The sequence below is a fragment of the Silurus aristotelis genome (genome assembly GCF_946808225.1).
Source record: "Silurus aristotelis genome assembly, chromosome: 8".
Taxonomy (NCBI): domain Eukaryota; kingdom Metazoa; phylum Chordata; class Actinopteri; order Siluriformes; family Siluridae; genus Silurus; species Silurus aristotelis.
Genome location: NC_139581.1, coordinates 6,664,118 through 6,685,643, shown reverse-complemented (window position 1 = coordinate 6,685,643; position 21,526 = coordinate 6,664,118). Strand labels below are relative to the sequence as shown.

The following is a 21,526-nucleotide window of genomic DNA, read 5'->3' as shown; positions in this document are numbered from 1 at the left end:
GGACTAAAGGACTGTGTCTGTGTCTGTGTCTACATCAAGCACATCTCACCCATGATTAAAAAGAAAGCTTCAGGAAATAATTCCCTCTGTGACTGTGAGGCCATGCATGTCCAAAGCAATGCTGAGATAGACTCTGACACAATACGTGCTAAAAAAAATAAAAAACAAGCATTGCATTAAATGTTTTTTTCAGCACAGCCGGTGTCCGGTCGGAGCGGCTTTACTTTGTAATTGAAGATCGTAACCTGCATTTAAAGTGTCTTTCCTCTCTCTGATGTGCATCAAACCTCAATTAACACTGTATAATTAGGGCATATGTTTCCATTGCATAAAGTGCACTGTGATGGATGGATGGACTGTTCTGCAATTACAGCCTGCATTAGTGATTAAAGAACTTAATATAGTATAGAATTAGATTTTAGCAATTCACTCATCTTTTGTTAACTCATAATTTATTACATTTTAAAGCATCGAAAATATTTCTTTTGAATAAATCTACATGAATTTAATGAAAACAACGGTGTAAATAAAAAAAAAATATATATTTGATTCTTATATATTGCATCCAGTTATTTGTTTGTATGTTAAGAATGGTAAGATTTATCGATTCTCATTGGTGCATCAATTTCATGTATTGTGATGTGTAGTTTTTTTTTCGTTCGCATCGGTAAATAAATATTAATTTATATATTATTATTAGTAGATGTACTATACAATCCAGTCATTAGGTTTGCACAAGCCAGTGCAACCCTAAATTCCCTATTTATCTGAGCTTGGGACCGGATTGGTCGAGGCCCGGGTTACCAACGACCAACGACCGCTACAGGTATTGTTAGCCAAAAGGGTAGCAGTGGAAATTGGGCTACTTTTGGCCAAGGAGGAGAAGGAGAGGAGAAAAATGTCAGAGACAGCAGAGAAAAATAGAAGTGTAGGAAAGTGGAGGTTCAGGTTTATTTTTCGCTTTTCCAGCCATAATATAAAACCAGCTTCCATAGAAATAGGTCAACAGAGGGGTCAGGGTTAAAGTTTCAGAAACAGAATGTCCCTTAAAAAAAAATAAAAAATCACAGACTGCTCCTTCAATAGGCCGCTTTTATCTATTCTTCTAACACCACTATCACATGACCTCTGACCCATCTCTTGCTCAGGAATATTTTTAGCATTTAATCCTGCATGTTAAAATCTTCCTTCCTTCCAAATCCCTCTTTATCTCTTTTTTTCTCCATTGTACACACACACACACACTCTTTCTGCTCTGTGAAAGCAAGATCATACGACTATCTTCAGTTTTCTGTCATGAAAAATTTCAGCCCTACAAAAAAAAATACAAAATCACGAGCTCCTGCTGCTTCATCAGAATTTATGAAGCACATTGCTCATTTTATAATGACTTATTTTTTTCACCCCTCCGCTTAAATGCTTAAAGCACCTAATTAAAACTTGGTAGTGGTGCACTGGCAGAGTGCCTGTGCAAAAAGAAATAAAGGTTGTTATTAAAAGAAAAAAGATTCTGGCTAAGAGTTTTATCTTGAGAGCGGAGTTAACATTTGTTGATGTGACAGGATGACTAGCAAAAGGTTCATCTGTGTGTGTGGGTGTGTTCAGATTTAAGCGTGTAATTAAACTTTCTTTTTTAATTATTTTTATTTTGGAAGGTGAAATTGAAGGGGTGCTCGAGTTGTGATTTTGGTGCGGTAATAAACACCTGGCAGCAGATTAAGATACGATTCTTGGCAACATATGGGCATCAAAATGTTCTAAAATAATGCACTTTATTTGTTTATTGCATGTAAATATAGATTTACTCATTTTCAGATATGTTTGATATTTCAAAGTTGCTTCTTTTTGTATGTATACAGTTACTACCTGTAGGTCATTGCTATGCACAGTGTGTGAAACCTTTCTACCTCTTTAATCAATAAAACAGAAGCACTATAGGACCAGATATGATTTCATTGTGAAATAATAAGTTTAAACTGAGATTGAATTGCAAACCTGTCAGTTGCTTATTGGCTGTTCGGGCTTTTGGATTCTGCTGTCTTGTGATGGATTTTTTTTTCTTTTCCTAATTAAACCAGTCATGAGTCATAAATCTTATTTGATGTTACAATATGTGTGGCGTTGCATGCACGGCCTTTCACGTTGTAAATTATGAAGCATGAGGCAATAGATACATGCTCACTATAACGAGCGAAAATATTTTTATTATTTTATTATTTATTTAATTATTACAATTTTTACATACATTTTTTTGTAACAATTGAATTTTTTTATTCAGTAATTCAGTAGACATCATGTATTTTGTTGTCGACTGTACAGACAAATGTTTGTGGAAACCTGACCAGAATATAAGTATGTTCTTTTTGAACATCCCTTTCACATTTAGTCTCCATTTCCCGTTATATTAAACTCCAGTCTTCTGGGAAGATATTCCACTAGATTTTGGAGACCCCAATTGAAGATTTGTGCTCATTCATCCAGGTACTGATGTAGGGTTCCAATTCATACCAAAGGTATTCAGTCAGGTTGAGGTTAAAATCTATATCTGGCCTCGCAAGATCTTTCACTCCATCTCACAATTGAACTGTTGTGCAGAAGTACATTGTGATGCTGAAACAGGTTTGGGCTTCCTTGGAAAAAGGACTGCATGCTGCACGGAGAGCGTACGGTGCACAGCAAGAGCTATATTATATTTATTTATAATTTATTAATTAATATTAGTATCCAGTATTAATCAGTATCCATTTAAAAAATGGTCTAGGGTTACTGTTAGCTAAATCCAACCTAGCTATCAGGATCAGAAAAATACAATAAAATTCGGTACGGTTATGGGGAAGAATTGCAAAACTTAAAATTGCTTGTCGGTTTTTATTAACGCAGTTTATTACTATTAGGGTTCCCTGGTGGTCTAATGGTTAGGATGCGGCGCTCTCACCGCTGCGGCCCGGGTTTGCCCGACCTATTAGGGTTGCACAAGCCTTAGTGCCGCTGTGGCGACCCCTAATGGGAGAAGCCAAAAGAAAGTTAATGCAATACACTTTTTTATTATATTCAATTAAATTGGCATAAGAAAAATCGATTAAATAAAATGTAAAATGGGAATAATAATAAACAGAAAGTGCGAGGTGGAGACTAAACGAACTTGCTGTCCACCACTTAAAACGTTACAGAGGAAATTTAGATTTTAACTATGTTTCACATGTTAGAAGGGTTACAATCGGTACGACGAATCTAAAACCCTGTACGAAATATATACTGTATATGTATATATATGTATGTGTGATACCAGGAAAAGCCTTAGGAAAGCCTGGTGTCACGACAACTAGTGAGTAGAATATATATATATATATATATATATATATATATATATATATATATATATATATATATATATATATATATATATATATATATATATATATATATATATCACTAGCTGTCGTGGTTTTGTTTTTAAGCTATTGATTTAGACTCAGGAACAGAATTCACCATGCACTGTAAATAGACTCGCATTGAACTGCAGTACGTATAATTCTCACCCGAATGCTTTAATTGTTTAAATATGGAAGGCACACTACAACTGTTCTAATGGTTTATTTTGTGAAGAGCACCCTTTTAGAGCTTTTACATTCTTTATGCGTTTTGTAAGTAATGGTCTGGTTTATAGTTCAGTATCTGCTCAATTTTCTTTGTGTATGTATTTTCTTGCTCATTGTCAGTGTCTCTGTAGAGCACATGGGATCTTGTAACGTGTGTGAGTTTTTTGTCCTGTTCATATATTTTAATGAATTTGTTTATACAAGCTTGGTTGTGTAAAAAATAAAATAAAATAAAAATGCAAATTTCCATTATGGTTGCAGTCTTGCTGAAAACAGAGGGACCAGATGGAGAGGTGGAATAATCATGCTTTTTTTATTTTCAGGAGAGAACTTTATCTTTTACTGAGCCTTGTTTTGCAAAAATGTCATTACCAAAGCAATCTCTGCAAGATATTGTGTTTTTTTTTTTTGTTTGTAAAGTATTGTAAAAAGTGCCTTTGAGCAAACTCTACAGAAACTACAGGAGCATTTACTCTAGTGATATTGATGAGTTCAAGGCTTACAATCTAACCTGAATTGCCCAGGTTTATGCGCTCTACCCTCCTAAAAACACTTTGGCACAATACAGAAATACCCATGAGATCGTTCATCCAGGTGCGTTTTCTTTTGCCGAGCAGGTGTCTTTCGAGATGCTTTATGACTCCATAGGTTGGGTGTGATGTATATACACTTAAATACTGACACAACATATATTATATCCTGTTGTGTCTTTCACCTAGCATCACATCTGTCCAGAGGTGGGAAGTAAAGAAGTACAAGCATTACTGAACTTAAGTAGATTTTTTTAGTATCAGTACTTCACTATTTACATTTTTACTTTCACTCATTACATTTTTACACAAATATCTGTACTTTCTACTTATAACATTTTCAAACCAGACTCATTACTTTAGTTTTAATCTATTTGGTGAAATATCAATTTTTTTCTTCTCATTGCGCACCGATTTCATCACATCGACATATTTCCTGTCATTTCGCGGCTTTTTCAATCTACAACTGGTGTGTAATTTCCTGTTTATCACACACCATAGATGTATTCTAGTTCACAAAGTTAACAAGGAGCAGGCAGAAGGCAACAAGAAATCTAGGGTTAACGTGGATGAGACAGAGGGAGTCAGTGATGTAAACATGACTGAGTACAGAAACATTCCTGATCACATTGTTATAGTTTTATAACCACAAATGACTGTAAAAGACTGTAGAAAAATCATTATTTATAATCGTACATTCCAGTGGTCATGTTAGTTCTCATTCTCCAGTGTTCTGTATTGTTTTAAAGACTATAATCACACTCTTGATGTCACCCAAATAGGGATGGTTCCCCTTTTGAGTCTGGTTCCTCTCAAGGTTTCTTCCCCATAACATCTAAGGGAGTTTTTGCCACAGTCACCATGGCTGCTCATCAGGGATAAACACACACCATTCACTGTTAACTGTTAAAATTCTGTAAAGCTGCTTTAAAACAATGTCTGTTGTGAAAAGCGCTATAGAAATAAACTTGACTTGACTTGACCATCATTTTTGCTCTGTTTGTGTTCTATGTGGTGGTTGTTCAGCCTGGATATATTTATTAGGTAACAAAATTAACGGCAAAAGTTTTATAAATGCATTATTTGATTTATTTTATTATTCGATTAAAGCAGCACTCATTTCTGTTTGACGATTTTAATATAAACAACACGTTTGTTTACGACGCCCTTTTTTACTCATATAAAAAAAAAAAAAAAAAAAACCTTTACTGAAAAACCATTTTTATTCAGTAAACATTTGTTTTAATGATGCGCCAAGTTCCAAATCAGCACCAAAATTCATCATGATGCACACAATTACCAACAAAATCGACAAAATGAAGTACATTGGCATTAAGCATCAATATTTGTCCATGTCCATGTTGATAAAAATATTATAAATGTGAAAAGTTAAAGGTACATTTAGAACAGATTAAAATGTGCGATTAAGTTGTGATTAATCGTAAATCAACTTATGACAATCATGCAATTCATCACGATTGATCATTTTAATCACTTGACAGCCCTAATATTAATATGACATGAGGTGACTCTAAAACAGGTAGTAGTAATGACTACTTTTTACCAAAGTACATGTCAGAGCTCAAACTTCTTTACTTTAACTTGAGTAAAAAAAGCATAGTCTGTACTTCTACTTAAGTGAAGGATGTGTGTACTTTTCCCACCTCTGTGTCTGTCTTGGTCATGAATGTAATTATTTGATGGAAACCTGTTCTTAATGCACTATTTTGGGATTTCTGTAATGTAATTGTATATGCAGTTTATAAACTAGATATCCAGATGTCACCAGTAGTGGACGAAGTACACAACCCATGTACTTGAGTTAAAGTAGACATATAAAAGTAAAAGTAAAAGTGCTTCCTTTCACTTCAGAAAAAGTATAAAAGTATATGCCCTCAAATGTACTTAAATATAAAAACATCAAAAAGTACTTTGATGTATTATGGCTATAATGTTCCTATTTTCACTTTGCTTAATCAACACAGTTTATGTGAAAAGACTCTGATGTGACTCTCAGCACAACAATCTATTAATAGAATGATATTAATGAGTCAAACACAGATGGATGTCTATTAAAATTATCATGAGCCCAAAGCTTCAGAAATATCGCCATAGGTGTTGTGGCGAGTTGCTGTCAGGAGTCTCTTCCATCATTTATTCCTCCCAAAATGTTCTGCTTGATGTTAAACTGGTGCTGAAGTGTATGTTGATGATAAGTAGATACCATCAAACGGCAAGAAGTTTAAAACAAAGCGGCGCTCGACCCTGATTGGTGGCTTGCTGCGTACTTGACCACATTACGTTTTATACACTCATAAATAAAAAGGAACTGATTTTGCAAAATATAGTTGAGTAAAAAGTAAAATATTTCACTTTGAAATGTAGTGAAGTTAAAATCTCCCCAAATGGAAATACTTCAGTAAAGTACAGATATGCGAAAAAGCTAACGAAATACATTACATTTGTTACTGTCCACCACTGATTGTCACTCATTTGAAGCTTATTGCAGCTCCGAACTCAATTCAGCCTGCATTGTTGTGGCATAATGAGTTGAACACAACCGTAAATGTTCAGCTATTGTCTCACTGCTGCATTGCTTGAGCATTAAAATTCAAGCTTAGTTAAAGGTTACAGTGCCTCCTGTGACGTCTAAGAAATGTCAAGGATTTGTGTCTGTGCATAAGCTACTGACTACTGTCACATCACCGTCACAGTTAATACCTTTTTGGCAACCCAACTACATCTCACAAAATTATACCTCACAAAAATCCCAGAAGTGACTGGATTATGTTAAATAGGGATTCAGGTAATTTCTTTTTTCTTCTTTAAATCGATTTATTTCTTCTTGTGTGATTTCAGGCTTGTCAGTGTTTATCTTTACTCTTATATGATGGGAAAAAATTCTGAACAATTTACCATGGTTCTTTCACTAAGCTCACCGGTCAGCTGATCAGATAGAACATGTCCGTTGTTCTTCATGCAGATGACTCACAGTGCACATCTTGGTGACCATGAAACACTTGAAACTAAAACCGGATGCGTCTTGAATGGTTTGCTTTTCGGATGAACGTTTTTTTTTTTTACTGAGGTTACAAGTGGAATATTTATTTATGACGTCAATTTCATAAAAACATTTTGTCCAACAGGGCTAAAGAGTCAAATCTAGCTAGAAATGGTCCGACACAGAAAAATGGTGGACATGCTTTTTTTTATCTAATAAAAAAAAGAACCACGGTCATTTTTTAGTTTTGATATGAAAGCAGTTATGAATATTTTGAGCGCTAAACAAATACAAATTTATCACACAGGTAAATTCTGTTCTGTTGTTTTATTGGCATTACAGGATACTATGTCCTAAGGGATGTTGCATCATTTTAGGACTCGCAGTATTGACAAGGTATGAAGTACCGTTTTGCCTTGAGGCTCAGTTTTAGTCGTGTCATTTGCACAGGTGTAATTGCTGTGTGTTCGCTCAGCAGTTTCGCCTATTTATAGTTGCTGACGCAGACAGTTTGCTTCACCATGTTTTATTTAGTGCATAAATAAAAGCCCCATTACACCTCCTGAAGACTTTCACTTCATTTTGTCGTTATAGTTTCTTCTTCTCCTATAGGCTGCTCCCATTAGGATCATCTGGTACCAAACACTCTGTCTGTTACATCTGCCTCTTTCAAACCAATCCATAAATCTCCTCCTTGGAGTTTGTTTCCTCCTTTCTGGCAGCTCCATCCCCAGCATTATTCTACCTAGACACCCCATGTCCCTTTCCATTTTGTCTACAAAACATCCTACCTTCATGGTTCCTCTAATAAAATTGTTTCTAATCCTGTTCAACCTTAAACTCCTAAAGAAAATCTCAACATCTTCAGCTCTGCTACCTCCAGTCCACCTCTTGTCTTTTACTCAATGCCAATGCCTTTAAATCATACAACATCTCAGGTCTCACCACAGTCCTATAAACTTTCCCTTTCACTCTTGCAGATACTCTTCTATCACAAATCACTCCTGCTATCACTCTTCTCCACCCACTCCACCCTGCCTGCACTCTTTTCTTCACTTCTCTAACACACTCTCCATTACTTTGCACTGTTGACCCCAGGTACCTGAACTCCTCCACCTTCTCCACGTCTTCTCCCTGCAACCGCACCACTCCACTGCCCTCCCTCTCATTCACACACATGTTCTCTGTCTTACTCCTACTGACTTTCATTCCTCTTCTCTCCAGCACGTACCTCCACCTCTCCAGGATCTTCTCAACCTGCTCCCTGCTCTCACCACAAATCACAATGTCATTTTGTTTTTAGAGTTCAACTAATGAAACTACTGTCCAACAGTCGAATGGAATGTTCGTTAAATGAAAGCATTAATTTTAACGCATTTCAGAATCCGACGTATTGTAATATTAAGTCCTGGCAACAGGAGAGTTTAGTGATTGTTGATGGAGCAGGTTGTACATCAGCGTTATGCACTTTAATGTGGGTGGAATATATTCTGGACCGTGATCCTGCTTTCTTGGGGTCTGCTGTCTGGAGGAGGTGGTTGCATCACTAAGTGAACATTATGCGTGTATTCCGTGTGATGTGTTGTGTTTATGACCTATTTGGAGAAATGTACTGAATCTATGCATCTACAAGCTGAAAGAAATGCAGTGCAAATGTTTTTTGACCTTCTGGTTTGTAAATGGAAAAGAAAAGAACAAATACATCTGTTTTAGAGTTTATATATAAAACCTATGTTGCGTAACAATTTTTGGGGGAAAAATCCATTACAGCACAGCCTGATGAATAAATCGACTGGCTCGGAAGTTTTGACGTTTTAAAGAGTAAATTTGAAATGCATATAAAAGTTATGAACATTTCAAACAAATTCTAACTTTCAAGTTGGATGCTGAGAAGAGTCAGGAGTAAGCAGGTATTCAGGAATCCAACTCCTCCAAGAGCTAGAATGGAAATACTGACCTTTCACAGAGCTCCAGAAGGGAACACAGATACAAAAATAGCAGTGTGTTTAGATGCAAGATTCAATCAAGATGAACACAAGAGAGAAACTGTGTGAAACGTCTGTGTTTGACTTATAGCAGCTGTGTTTTTGAGGAAACTCAGTCATTCTTTAAAGTCCAGGATAGATGTTTTTTTCTCTACGCCTTTGCGTTTCTCAGATATGGGAGGAAACATAAAATGCTGTGCTATAGTGCCATTATTAGGCTGATTGACAAGTGTGGGCTGATTTACAGTTTGGTGAAGAATAAGATAAAAAAAGGAACAATCAGCTTTTGGTGCTATAAAAGTCAGAACCCTGGAACACCAGAATTACATTTTGATTTGATATTCGTACATCTAATTGTCATGACAGACATGCAATAGAATCTTTAATAACAAACAATAAGAGAAAACCATAAAACAAACCACTTTGACCCATCAAATGAAATATCAAACTGGCAATGAATTACTGTATATAAGGAGGAAAAATAGTGCACAGGTACACAATGGTAACACACATCATTCTTGATTTTGCAGAACTGAGGGAGCTGGTGTTTGTCATCCAGAGCCAGAAGAACTCCTTCCATGCCGAGCGAGCACAGAGACTCCGAGCAGATCTCCTTTCACAAGCTGAAGCACTCCAAGAGGTACACTCACTCTAAGTAACGTAGTGTGTGTCCTTCTATATTCCTGTATACTTTGTCTGTCTGTCTGTCTGTCTGTCTGTCTGTCTGTCTGTCTGTCTGTCTGTCTGTCTGTCTGTCTGTCTGTCTGTCCGTCCGTCCGTCTGTCTTCAAAATAAAGACAAAAGTATTGGGACATCGGACTTTTCATATAGCTATATGTGCTTCTTCCCCAAACTGTTATTACAGAGTTGGAGGCACACAAATGTATAGGATATCTTTGGGTGTGGCAGAATGAAACTTACTTTAACTAGGAGACTTAAACCTGTTCCAGCCTTACGATGCCCCTGTGCAAATAGGAAGCTCTATGAAGATATGGTTTAGAAAGGTTTGAGTGAAAGATCTGGAGTTTTCTGCTTTAGAGCATTGACCTCAACCCTATTGAACACTTTTGGGATCAGTTGGAAAGCTGCCTGCACCCCAGGCCTCCTCAACTCACCTACTGTACATCAGTACCTGACTTTACTACAAGCCATGTGATTAAATGAGCACAAATCTCCACAAACACATTCAAAATTTAGTGGAACTTTGTTGAAGAAGAGAGGAGGTTATTATAACAGCAAATGGGATCTAATGGGATGAATGGGATGTTCGAAGAAATCTTATGGTCAGGTGTCCACAAAATTTTGTCTATATTCTCTCTCTCTCTCTCTCTCTCTCTCTCTCTCTCTCTCTCTCTCTCTCTCTCTCTCTCTCTCTCTCTCTCTCTTTCTCTCTCTCTCTCTCATGCTACATTTTTATTTCTTTATATATTTCATGTATTTTTAGCTACACATATTCTGTCATCACTTACTATGTGGGCTGTTTTCATTCCAGACATCACATTTTTATATAGTTGCTAACAAGCGTTTTTGAGATGCGAGTTCATTTTTTTTTTCCCCCTCTCTTCGCTTCTCACACATCTCCCTGCACAAACTCACAAGTTGGCACCGCATTATATTTGATCAAGCCAGCATTTCTCAAAATAAACTATCAAAACAACTATGCAGGGGTTCTTCTAATAAGAACACTTTATGAATCATAGTGCAGTGACTTATAAAAACTCCACACACACACACACACACACACACACACACACACACACACACACACACACACACACACACACACAAGCACCTGGTGGCTTTATGTGAGCTGCATGCATATTTTATGTAAATATTTAATGTTGAGCAGTATGGTGGCACAGCAGGGTTTCCATCCTGAGGGACTCTGGATTTCTCTATTCTCCCAAAATCATGGTGGTTGGACAGTTGTCTAATAAGATTCACAGTATATTTTCTTTTGGTACATGGTGACTGTCCTGGAGGAAGGACAGGTTTAGGTTGTTAAATTTTCTCATAATTTTCTCTCTTATTTTCAAATTTAGTAGTTGTTTCTCCATTTATATCCACTGTAGAGTCTTTTCCTATAAACACCCTTTTTTATTTTTTTTGTTTGTTTTTTACACAACCAAACCTACGAACAGTGATAAACTCGTTAATGTTACTGCTGTGCTGAGAATGGTTCACCACCCCTAGGTAATATCTCCACCGCGGTGGTCCAGGGGTGGTCCATTTCCTTTGATAGCAAATGTGTGTGCTTTAAATAGACATTGAAAGAAATAGGAAATGCGCTATTTGTGTTTTTTTTCTTTCCCTCTTCACAGTGTGTCTAGGCAAGACTATAGCAGAGCAGCAGGGAACGCAAGAAATACGTTTTTACTCTCATAGGAGTTTGAAAGAGAGGTCAGATATGATGCTTACAGTACATCCAGTGATGAAGCTGAGGCTGAGGAACTGTAAATCCATAGACAGTCAAATGTCTCAATGAGGATTAGGGGTCATTTTTTAGCCATTCTATTCTATTCTTTCGTTCGTTCGTTTGTTCGTTCGTTCGTTCTTTCGTTCGTTCGTTCGTTCGTTTGTTCATTCGTTTGTTCGGCTTCTCTCATTAGGGGTCGCCACAGCGGTTCATCCGCATGTTTGATTTGGCACGTTTTTACGCTGGATGCCCTTCCTAACGCAACCCTCCCCATTTATCCGGGCTTGGGACCGGCACTAAGGCTTGTGCAACCCTAATGGCTGGGGTTGGTCCCCTGGGGATCGCTGTTCTTTATTATTATTATTATTATTATTATTATTATTATTATTATTATTATTATTATTATTAGACCCAAATTCTCAAATCCTTTCACCTCATAGTAATATTAGACTGTTCTCAGTTTGCTATGACTATTCTAACTGATAGAACTGAGGGTTTTCTCATTAGAGAAGCTCAAAGTAGTTGATAATATTGAAAATATATAATGTAATGAAAATAATATTACATTTAAGACTGCTAGAACTTCTAACTCATTCATGCTCTTTACATTATTTATCATTCTGTATTTTTCTAATGAATAATCTAATGTCTTCAAAAATTGTATAGATTGAGGGAATGTTTTTGACTCAACACACCTGTTACACTTGTAACACACATTCTCACGTTATCTATCTCTCCATTAATACCGAACAATCTCTCTATCCATCTCTCTGTCAATCTACAAACATCACACGCTCCCTTTCTCTATATTTATTTATATCACTCTACCATTGTCACTTTGTCACTGATTTATATTCCTTATACTAATTTAACTCTCTTTAACTATCTCTATATGTCTACTTCAGCCGATGTTCTGACTTATCACTTTATTTGCCATCTGTGTTTCTAGCAGCAATTAGTTTCTTTCTTTCTTTCTTTCTTTCTTTCTTTCTTTCTTTCTTTCTTTCTTTCTTTCTTTCTTTCTTTCTTTCTTTCTTTCTTTCTTTTTTTGTCAAAGGGACTTGATCACAATACAGCAAATCAATAAAAAAAAAACTATCAATATTATATTCTGTGTCATAATTATTAATTAGTTCTGATTTTCACAATGTATTTAGAAGTGAAATCCCAATCAGGTGATTATTAAGTTTTCGAAAGGTTCTCCTTTCCTATAAATATAAAAAAAGGATCAAGTAATATAATTGGTTTATTTTGATCTCACCCACCTTCTGGCACTGTAATTACCCCTGTCAGCTCTCTGGCCTGCTTGGAGGTGTTGTTTGATGACTAATAAGCGCACAGAGAGTTTAGTCACAGTTTGCAGAAGTTTGCAGGGCAGACGTTTGTGATGAGATGTCAGGAAGGAGATCAGTGATGTTTAGAAAATCTTCTCGGCTGACTTGCTGTCACATGATGACTCATTTCTAAACTCGCGTTCGTATGATATGATCAGTGGCAATTATTTAAACCCTAATGGTCTATTCAGAGTAGCAAAGGGTCTGGTGTGTATCAGTGTGTGGCTGTTTGGAGAGAATCTTTCCCTTATCTATTACTACAGCTGTCTAATGAAACGTTTGCATTGTAATTTCAATGACAAATGTAATATATACCTCTGATTATTTATTGCAACTAACCCTAATAAAAGAATGGACTAATCCTAGGTGAACTTAGAGGCAATATGTCTTGTCAGTTTTTGTCAATTCCATCTTTAAGAAAAAACCTCTTACACGGAAACTTACACGGAGCAGTGTATCCACACCCAAGCCTTGTTCAACGCATATGCTACATAAAGTGTTAAAGAAGGTCCACTGTTGGGTGTCAGGAAGAAGAACTACATATCCCACGAACAACTGTACCTAAATATACTATGTCTTTTGTTTGCTGTACATTTTAGTCTTTCATGGATATATATAGTGCTGTTGAACGTACATATAATGACCGAGAATTCCAAGAATCAACCTGCAGGAAGATCTAATAAGATGTTGAACTTCTAATCATAATGTCATGAGTTCAAATCCCATAAAAACTGCTGGACTTCTGAGCATGGCTCTTAACCCGTAACTGCTCATTATAAAGTATAGTATTGAGAAGTACACTCACCGGCTCATTATTTGGTACACCTTAGTAGTATCGGGTTGGACCCACTTTTGCCTTCAGAACTGCCTTAATCCTTCGTGGCATAGATTCAACAAGGTACAGGAAACATTCCTCAGAGATTTTGGTCCATATTGACATGATAGTATCACGCAGTTGCTGCAGATTTGTCGGCTGCAAATCCATGATGCGAATCTCCCGTTCCACCACATCCCAAAGGTGCTCTATTGGATTGAGATCTGGTGACTGTGGAGGCCATTTTGCTGTCATGTGATTGGCTGATTAGAAATTTGCATTAACGAGCAGTTGGACAGGTGTACCTAATAAAGTGGCCGGTGAGTGTATATAGTATAAAGTGTATAAAGAAGACAGTTATAAGTCACTCTGGATAAGAGCGTTTGCCAAATGCATACATATTAATGTGTTTTTACATCATTTTATGTTGAAACCTAATACCTATATCTTCCTGTTTAACTGTTAAAGTGAAGGTATGGAAATGTTTTTATTTGAAATGAAGGTTTTTAGACCTGATTTGCTGCAGCTGTTCTTTAGGGAATTGTTATGCTACTTATTAATTATATTTGGCCATGAAACTTAACTTTTTGTTTGTGTAAATCTAAAATTTGACAAAGTTAATCTGATCTTGCAGAGCTTCAAGTTTTTAATGAGCTGGGTCGGCTGTGTATAAATATCTACAATATTCGTTTACTTCATTTTAATAAATCAGGCATCGTGAGTGCTGTTCCTGCATGTTGCCATGCTGTGCTCTGCTGATCAGTGCTGGTTTTTAAACTAGCAATAAGAGCCAGAATTGCATTGTTGTGCACACTAACTTTGCCATTTTCAGCGAACACGTTGCCACTACAAATATGTACAACACACACCAACACAATGACTCATGACTTGTTTGAAAACAAAAGCATTAGTTAAGATCTGATCCGTCATTCCTAGATATTTTTCTCATGCTGGCGAAGATGTTAACATTGCAGAGTAGCTGCTGCTCTTGACCGGTGTGAGATCTGACACAGTCTTACTGTGTTGTACAAGAAGAAAATAGGACTTTTGTAGTATTTGATTAATTAAATGTCAGTCAAATGATAAAATTAAAAATGTGCACTTCCAGCTAAATTTTGCTGAAGATGATTAAAAAAAAAGTATTTGCCCCTATATCTGTCATGAGATTTGTCTGGATTATAAGTGTTCCAGCCAGCGCTGCGATTACAACCAGTATGTTTTCCTAAAGTAAACATTTCAAAATGAAATATTTATCAGCATATCCTGCAAGCAGAAAAGCAGATTTGCTTCATTTTCCACAGATTGGTTGGAAGTTGTTTTTGACAGCAGGCTTCAAACATGTTTTTATAGGGCTTAGATCTGGGCATTGACCCTGGCTTTGTTTTTAAGACAATTTTCCTGCTAAAAGTTTCCTCTCTTTTTATTTATTTTTACTAAAATTGTTGTTGATGTGAGAATAAAACATGTCCTAAAGCATGATGCATCATATTTTATTGTTGAGATTTTCAAGTAAGCTTTCATCTGGAGTTTCATGGAGGATTAAATATTTATCCATGCAGCATTTTTCAGTTTCGGATTTTCTTTCAAATATTTGCTGATTACTAATTAATTTCAATTTATTTAATACATTTACTCAAAAGAACATGATTTTGCAATAAAAAATACTGACAAGAAAGAATGTGTATTTATTATTTGTTACTTAGACAAATGCGATTAATTGCAGGGGGCTTGAATTATTTTGCAAGCCACTATACATTAAATAATTTATAGCACATACAAATTCACCTCATTTACCAAGAAATAAATATAATTCATAATTGGTTATTATTGTTCAGAAAGATGTAAGAAATTATTTTAGATTAAACTAAAAGAATGTAATCTATACACTTTAAAACATCTTTTTATGAATGACATATGTCCCAAAAAACGGACAATGCAATCCAATAAAATACATAAAAATAAAAGCACTAAAACAAATGGGTTTATCTGAACGATTAGCTTTTGCTGATTCATATGCTTGTGACTTCCATCAAACCCACTACGGTGCATGTGTGATAACAGTGCCCAAAACTTACCACAGTGTATGCACGATAGTCACCAAAACCTACCACAGAGTATGTGTAATAAATTCGCAAATCTTATAGAGAACATTTGTAATAATGTCCCCAAATCTTATCACAGTGAATGTGTGCTAATGTTCACAAAATTTACCACAGAGTATGTGTGATAAAGTCGCAAAATTTACCACAGAGTATTCGTGATAAAGTTGCAAAATTTACCAGAGTATGTGTGATAAAGTCGCAAAATTTACCAGAGTATGTGTGATAAAGTCGCAAAATTTACCACAGAGTATGTGTGGTAAAGTCGCAAAACTTACCACAGTGTATGTGTGATAAAGTCGCAAAATTTACCACAGAGTATGTGTGATAAAGTCGCAATATTTACCACAGAGTATGTGTGATAAATTCGCAAAACTTACTACAGCATATGTGTGATAAAGTCGCAAAACTTACCACAGTGTATGTGTGATAAAGTCGCAAAATTTACCAAAGGGTATGTGTGATAAAGTTGCGAAACTTACCGCAGCGTATGTGTGATAAATTCGCAAAACTTACTAGAGAACATTTGTAATAATGTCCCCAAATCTTATCACAGTGAATGTGTGCTAATGTTCACAAAAATTATCACAGTAAATGTGTGATAATGTCCCCAAACATTATTTTTCTTCTTCATTTGGCTGCTTTTATTAGGGGTCGCCACAGCGCATCATCCGTCTCCATACCCCCCTGACCTCTACATCTGCCTCTTTCAAACCAACTACCTGCATGTCCTCCCTCACCACATCCATAAACCTCCTCCTTGGTCTTCCTTTTTTCCCCCTTCCTGGTGGCTCCATCCTCAGCATATATATATATATATATATATATATATATATATATATATATATATATATATATATATATATATATATATATATACAGTGAGGAAAATAAGTATTTGAACACCCTGCTATTTTGCAAGTTCTCCCACTTAGAAATCATGGAGGGGTCTTAAATTGTCATCGTAGGTGCATGTCTACTGTGAGAGACATAATCTAAAAAAAACAAATCAGAAATCACAATGTATGATTTTTAAACTATTTATTTGTATGATACAGCTGCAAATAAGTATTTGAAAACCTGAGAAAGTCAATGTTAATATTTGGTACAGCAGCCTTTGTTTGCAATTACAGAGGTCAAACGTTTCCTGTAGTTTTTCACCAGGTTTGCACACACTGCAGGAGGGATTTTGGCCCACTCCTCCACACAGATCTTCTCTAGATCAGTCAGGTTTCTGACCTGTCGCTGAGAAACACGGAGTTTGAGCTCCCTCCAAAGATTCTCTATTGAATTTAGGTGTGGAGACTGGCTAGGCCATGCCAGAACCTTGATATGCTTCTTACAGAGCCACTCCTTGGTTATCCTGGCTGTGTGCTTCGGGTCATTGTCATGTTGGAAGACCCAGCCTCGACCCATCTTCAATGCTCAATTCAATGGGGAAGGAGGTTGTTCTCCAAAATCTCGCAATACATGGCCCCGGTCATCCTCTCCTTAATACAGTGCAGTCGCCCTGTCTCATGTGCAGAAAAACACCCCTAAAGCATGATGCTACCACCCCCATGCTTCACAGTAGGGATGGTGTTCTTGGGATGGTACTCATCATTCTTCTTCCTCCAAACATGTTTAGTGAAATTATGACCCAAAAGTTCTATTTTGGTTTCCTCTGACCACATGACTTTCTCCCATGACTCCTCTGGATCATCCAAATAGTCATTGGCAAACTTAAGACGTGCCTGGACATGTGCTGGTTTAAGCAGGGGAACCTTCCGTGCCATGCATGATTTTAAACCATGACGTCTTAGTGTAGGGGAGTGGTGGCTCCAGCGGTTAAGGCGCTGGGTTGCCGATCGCAAGGTCTGGGGTTCGAGCCCCGGTATCGCCAAGCTGCCACTCTTGGGCCCTTGAGCAAGGCCCTTAACCCTCTATGCTCCAGGGGTCCCCTACGTGGGAAATATCAAGGTCCGTGATGTCGGAGTGACGTGGGGCCGCCTTCCCGTGGGCTCACCACCTGCAGGAGGGACCGTAAGGGACGGTGCTGTGAGGATTGGGCAGCAGTCGAAGGCGGGGGCCTGCTTAGACTGCTGCCCCCGCGACCCGAATTACGGATTAAGCGGGAGAAAATGAATGAATGAATAACCGTCTTAGTGTATTACCAACAGTAACCTTGGAAATGGTGGTCCCAGCTCTTTTCAGGTCATTGACCAGCTCCTCCCGTGTAGTTCTGGGCTGATTTCTCACCTTCCTTAGGATCATTGAGACCCCACGAGGTGAGATCTTGCATGGAGCCCCAGTCTGAGGGGGATTGACAGTCATGTTTAGCTTCTTCCATTTTCTAATGATTGTTCCAACAGTGGTCCTTTTTTCACCAAGCTGCTTGGCAATTTCCCCATAGCCCTTTCCAGCCTTGTGGAGGTGTACAATTTTGTCTCTAGTGTCTTTGGACAGCTTTTTGGTCTTGGCCATGTTAGTAGTTGGATTCTTACTGATTGTATGGGGTGGACAGGTGTCTTTATGCAGCTAACGACCTCAAACAGGTGCATCTAATTTAGGATAATAAATGTAGTGGAGGTGGACATTTTAAAGGCAGACTAACAGGTCTTTAAGAATCAGAATTCTAGCTGATAGACAGGTGTTCGAATACTTATTTGCAGCTGTATCATACAAATAAATAGTTTAAAAATCATATATTGTGATTTCTGGATTTTTTTCTTTTTTAGATTATGTCTCTCACAGTGGACATGCACCTACGATGACAATTTCAGACCCCTCCATGATTTCTAAGCAGGGTGTTCAAATGCTTATTTTCCTCACTGTATATATATATATATATATATATATATATATATATATATATATATATATATATATATATATATATATATATATATATATATATATATATATGTGTGTATATATATATATATATATATATATATATATATATATATATATATATATATATATATATATATATATATATATATATATATATATTTCGATTGAGATGGTTTGGGCATGTGCAGAGGAGGAACATGGGGTACGTCAGTAGGAGAATGCTGAGGATGGAGCCACCAGGAAGGTTATGTGTTTTTATATAAACACATAAAAATACCAACTTGCCAAAACATACTGTTATGAGTGAGCTTAACTATTTTATAAGGCAGAGTCTGATTATTGCCTCTCCGTGAATGTAATCAGATCCCGTCCTCTGGCTCATACTTCAAATTAGCCACATACCAAAAAAGTTTAATGAGGAGAGAGACTTGTGATTATTAGTTTTGAGTATTATAACCTCCTAAGCTGCTGTGTGTGATGAATTATAAGTAAGTGTACACCTGGTCATTTGTTTTTTGCTCTCCCATCACTGATAGTTTGTAAATGGATCGTTACACCTGTGAGGCCAACATTTTTAATTAAGCATTTATTCAGAACCCAAACACTTCACTTTGTCTAGTAGAGCCTGCATGATGAGAGCATGAATGATAATCAAAATTATGTTTTGCAGAGTTTCCTTTCTTTTCTTTTTCGATTATTAAGGCAAGCTTTTTTTTTTTAACTAATATTAATATAATAGTAATAATTTAATTATTAATTTAATAGATAGTTAGATAGTTTGTTGATATTAGAACATTTAACATAGCAGAACAAAAAAAAAATCTGTATAAATCTGTCCATTTACCCAGGAATTATCAACATTTATGAAAATTGCTCTACAAGCAGCCTTTAGATATTGTAGTGAACATTTCTTCTTCTTCTTTCGGCTGCTCTTGTTAGGGGTCATCACAGCAGAACATCGGTCTCCATAATCACATCTGTCTCCATAATCACAATGTCCTCTACAACTGCCTCTTTTAAACATGCATCCACCTGCATGTCTTCCCTCACCACATCCTTAGACCTCCTACTTGGCCTTTTCTTCTTCTCCACTTCCCTTGCAGCTAAATCCTCAGCATTCTTCTCCCGATATAACTCATGTCCCTTCTCTGCACATAATCAAACCATCTCAATCACACCTCTTACCTTGTCTTCAAACGTCTGATCTACACAATCCCTCTAATAAACTCATTACGAATCCTGTCCATCGTCGTCACTCCCAATGAAAACCTCAACATCTTCAGCTCTGCTACCTCCAGCGCCACTTCCTGTCTTTCACTCAATGCCACTGTCTATAAAACATACAACATCGCAGGTCTCACCACAGTCCTATAAACTTTCCCTTTCACTCTCGCAGATACTCTTCTATCACAAATCACTCCTGCTGTCACTCTTCTCCACCCACTCCACCCTGCCTGCACTCTTCTCCACCCACTCCACCCTGCCTGCACTCTTCTCCACCCATTCCACCCTGCCTGCACTCCACCCTGCCTGCACTCTTTTCAACCCACTTCACCCTGCCTCCACTCTTTTCAACCCACTCCACCCTGCCTGCACTCTTTTCTTCACTTCTCTAACACACTTTTCAGCACAGTCGACCCCAGGTACTTAAACTCATTCATCTCCACCATCTCATTCTTGCAACCGCACCACTCCACTGCCCTCCCTCTCGTTCATGCACATGTACTCTGTCTTTCTCCTGCTGACTTTCATTCCCCTTCTTTTAAATCACAATATCTGAATTGTGTAAAAAAAAAAAAAAAAACTACCTAGGAAACTATTTTATTCCTGAACAAAGAATGAAACAGATTTTTTTATTACACAGATTTTTATTGTTATTATCATACTGTAAATACACAACTGTAGACACTCAGCAGCCATTTTATTAGGAACGCCTCATGCAGTTATTTAATTAGCTTTTCATGTGAGAAATGTATCATTGTGGTTAAGGCGCTGCATGAACAATATGATTTGATTCTGACAATTAAAGAATCTTTTTTTTTATTATTATATGTGACATATGAGAGTTGTTTTTTTTATTATTTTAAGACTTACAATCAAACTCCCAAATCACCCAAATGAGTGTGGTTCCTCTCCAGGTTTCTTCCTCATACCATCTGGGGGGGAGTTTGTCCATGCCACAGTCCCCCAAGGCTTACTCATCAGGAATTAATACACATAATTCCCATATATATATTTTTTTATTTTTTTTATTATTTTTTTTTTATTATTGTTGTTCTGTAAAGATGCTTTGAGACAGTAGTTTTGCATTTTTAAATGTCATGTTGATAAGATCAGTAGAGAATGCTCAGGCTGGTTCAAGCTGAAAGAAAGAGCATAAACATCTTATATAATATAAAATACATCAAAATTTAAAGAGGATGCTTAATAAGACCACATCAGTTTCACTCCTACCGTCCACAAACAGAAATCTGAGGCTACACTGGGATTATAAAAAACATCAACTGATTGTTTTAAGCAGAGGTACACAATAGGTGTTCTTATTAAAGAGGCTATTGCATGTTTAACGGGCACATTTTATAACATGCACTTGCTTATCTTTATCAGCGATCCCCATCTGCTCTCCTCTACGCCGCAGCTCTGTGATTTCGCTTCTGTAAGACAGCAGCTAAGCCTGGATATGAGCCGATGGGCCAAATCGATGAGAAACTGAATGTTAAGCTGCTCAGAGCGCTACACAGGCAGAAGCACAGCATGGCTGGAGGTGTTCAGAAGTGCTAGCAAGACTATAAGACATTATAACTTTTCAATGATTGATGGGTTACTGTTTTGTTTGACATGACCGAGATTTGATTTGTTCTGCCATTTGCTGTTAATCAAGCATCAATTAGCATTCCTCAGTTTGCATGCGTG

At 36.9% G+C, this 21,526-nt stretch overlaps 1 protein-coding gene across 1 annotated transcript in view; it reads left to right on the top strand.

The window, feature by feature from the left end:
* Positions 1-21,526, top strand: part of b3glcta (beta 3-glucosyltransferase a) — a 182,561-nt gene that overhangs the window by 67,690 nt on the left and 93,345 nt on the right. Inside the window, exon 4 of the mRNA XM_083548013.1 lies at positions 9,646-9,755. Within this exon, the coding sequence (XP_083404139.1) occupies positions 9,646-9,755 (110 nt within the window). The remainder of the gene's footprint in view (positions 1-9,645; positions 9,756-21,526) is intronic.